We start from the raw sequence: 3,052 nt of genomic DNA, 5'->3' as shown, positions 1-3,052 counted from the left end.
GCCGAGCCCGTAGGGAGGGCGCCCGGGGCGTGCGGGGCGCAGAGCCCGGAGGGGCGCGGCCCACCTGCGGCCGGGCAGTTTCGGGGCGCCGCCCGGGCCCTCCCTGCCGCAGTGCCGGGCAGGGCGGGGCCTACCGCCGGCGCGCGCCACTCGCCGCGACCCCCGGAGGCCAGGCCCGCGCCCGGCCTCGAGCACGCGGGGGCGGCGCGGGCGGGGCCGTTGGCGGAGGCGCGGGCTAGGGGCGGGCGGGCCCCGGGCCCCACGTGTCCCTGGCGGGCGGGCCAATAGGCGCCCGGCTTTTGGAAAGATCGCCATATATGGACATGTTCTGGGGCCGCGCGCGCCCCCGCCCGCGCGCGCGGCCCGCTCCCGCTTAAATACCGGCGGGGGAGGCCGCGGTCGGTCTCACTCTCCGCCGCCGACCTGCGCCGCGTGTCTTTCCGCCGCTCCGTCTTCCCGTCCTCCGCCGGTAAGCGGCCCGCCCGCTCCCCTCGCGCTCGGACCCGGCTCGCCGTCTCCGGGGCCGCCCGCCGCACCTCCGCGGAGCCCGGGGCGCCCGGCGGGTGGACCGAGGGCTGCGTCCCGGCTCGGCGCCCGCCGGGGCAGGGCGGGTCCCGGCGCAGTGCGCCGCGGCGGGGCGGGGGCCGCCGGCGGTTAGGCGGGGCCGGGGCCGGGGCGGCCGGGGCCGGGGAGCGGGGCGGCCGGGGCCGGGGCGGCCGGGCCGGGGCGGCCGGGCCGGGGCCGGGGAGCGGGGCGGCCGGGAGCGGGCAGCGCTGACCCCCGTCCCCGCACAGATCGCGATGGAAGAGGAAATCGCCGCACTCGTCATTGACAATGGCTCCGGCATGTGCAAAGCTGGCTTTGCCGGCGACGACGCCCCCAGGGCCGTGTTCCCGTCCATCGTCGGGCGCCCCCGACACCAGGTTGGTGGCCAGAAGTCGCCCCGGGCCTCCCCGGGTCCCCGGAGCGCGGGTGGGGCAGGCCTGACCCGCGCTTCTCCCGCAGGGCGTGATGGTGGGCATGGGCCAGAAGGACTCGTACGTGGGCGACGAGGCCCAGAGCAAGAGGGGCATCCTGACCCTGAAGTACCCCATCGAGCACGGCATCGTCACCAACTGGGACGACATGGAGAAGATCTGGCACCACACCTTCTACAACGAGCTGCGCGTGGCCCCCGAGGAGCACCCGGTGCTCCTGACCGAGGCCCCCCTGAACCCCAAGGCCAACAGAGAGAAGATGACGCAGGTATGCTCAAGTCCAGGCCCCTGCTGCCCTGAGTCTGACGAGTCATTTTCTGTGCGGCCTCATTTCCTGGTATTCAAGCGTTTCTTTGGTGTTTCCAGGGTTCTGTTCCTCCTCTCCTGGCCTTTCCTCCCTGAAGCCTCCAGGTTTCTGTTTGCGTTTCTGCTTGCGTTCTGTTCCTTTTTCCTTCACACATCACATTTGTGGCATGCGGCATGTGGAGTGTGGGTGTGGGCGGCACTGGGTCTCTCACTCACTGAGGTATTCTTTGTCGTCCCTCCGTAGATAATGTTTGAAACTTTCAACACCCCAGCCATGTACGTGGCCATTCAGGCGGTGCTGTCCCTGTATGCATCTGGGCGCACCACTGGCATCGTCATGGACTCTGGTGACGGGGTCACACATACTGTGCCCATCTACGAGGGCTACGCCCTGCCCCACGCCATCTTGCGTCTGGACCTGGCTGGCCGGGACCTGACAGACTACCTCATGAAGATCCTGACTGAGAGGGGCTACAGCTTCACCACCACGGCCGAGCGGGAGATTGTGCGTGACATTAAGGAGAAGCTGTGCTACGTCGCCCTGGATTTCGAACAGGAAATGGCCACTGCTGCGTCGTCGTCCTCCTTGGAGAAGAGCTATGAGCTGCCTGATGGGCAGGTGATCACCATCGGCAATGAGCGTTTCCGGTGTCCAGAGGCGCTCTTCCAGCCTTCCTTCCTGGGTAGGTGTCCTGAAGGTTGTGCATGCAGGAGCCAAGGGCTCTTTATTCCTGGAAGGGACGGGCCACACGGAAGTTAGTGGCTAAACAAGCTCTGTCCCCTAGGCATGGAGTCTTGTGGCATCCACGAGACCACCTTCAACTCTATCATGAAGTGTGATGTGGATATCCGCAAGGACCTGTATGCCAACACAGTGCTGTCTGGTGGCACCACCATGTACCCGGGCATTGCCGACAGGATGCAGAAGGAGATCACGGCCCTGGCACCCAGCACCATGAAGATTAAGGTACGGGACCTGCCACTCCGCCTGAGCAGGCCTAGCACCTGTGGGTGGGAGTTAGGACTCAGAGAGACAGGTTCCTTATTCCTTGTGTTTTCCTCTGCAGATCATTGCTCCCCCTGAGCGCAAGTACTCAGTCTGGATTGGCGGCTCCATTCTGGCCTCACTGTCCACCTTCCAGCAGATGTGGATCAGCAAGCAGGAGTATGATGAGTCGGGCCCCTCCATCGTCCACCGCAAATGCTTCTAGATGGACTGAGCAGGTGCCAGGCATCTGCTGCATGAGCTAATTCTGAAGTATCAATTTGCCCTGGCAAATGTACACACCTCATGCTAGCCTCATGAAACTGGAATAAGCCTTTGAAAAGAAATTTGTCCTTGAAGCTTGTATCCAATATCAGCACTGGATCATAGAACTTGTTGCTGATTTTTGACCTTGTATTCAAGTTAACTGTTCCCTTGGTATATGTTTAATACCCTGTGCATATCTTGATTTAGTCCTTAGTCATGTGGCTCGGTCACTTGGTGTGGCTGGGGAGAGCATAGCTGTGGAGGAGAAATCCACTGGGACAGACACCTTTGTGTGTTTCACCTTTATTTTTGTCCCCTGTTCATTGCTTTAGCACTTTACAAAACCAGTTCACAAGCTGGTCTGAATCATTCAGACCTGCTTCACCCACCTCATAAATATCATGTCCCACCGCAGGGCTCAGTGAAGCCACGGAAACCCTACAGCCTTGAGGTCCCTGGAGAATTAATGCCTATGTGTATTTTTAACCCTCTCATACATGCATACAATATGTTCTGG

General features: G+C 62.6%; 1 protein-coding gene across 1 annotated transcript; it reads left to right on the top strand.

Annotated features, from left to right (window-relative positions):
* Positions 1 to 383: 383 nt before the first annotated feature.
* Actg1 (actin gamma 1) lies at positions 384 to 2,809 on the top strand. The gene is made up of 6 exons (XM_036195744.1): positions 384 to 469; positions 795 to 923; positions 1,006 to 1,245; positions 1,528 to 1,966; positions 2,069 to 2,250; positions 2,351 to 2,809. Exons 2-6 carry the CDS (start codon positions 801 to 803, stop codon positions 2,492 to 2,494), a joined length of 1,128 nt encoding a protein of 375 aa, XP_036051637.1. The 5' UTR covers positions 384 to 469; positions 795 to 800; the 3' UTR covers positions 2,495 to 2,809.
* Positions 2,810 to 3,052: the final 243 nt, after the last annotated feature.

This window comes from Onychomys torridus, chromosome 8 (assembly GCF_903995425.1).
Source record: "Onychomys torridus chromosome 8, mOncTor1.1, whole genome shotgun sequence".
Lineage (NCBI taxonomy): Eukaryota > Metazoa > Chordata > Mammalia > Rodentia > Cricetidae > Onychomys > Onychomys torridus.
The sequence above is the reverse complement of the archived record's forward strand: the minus strand, read 5'-3'. Positions and strand labels throughout refer to the sequence as shown.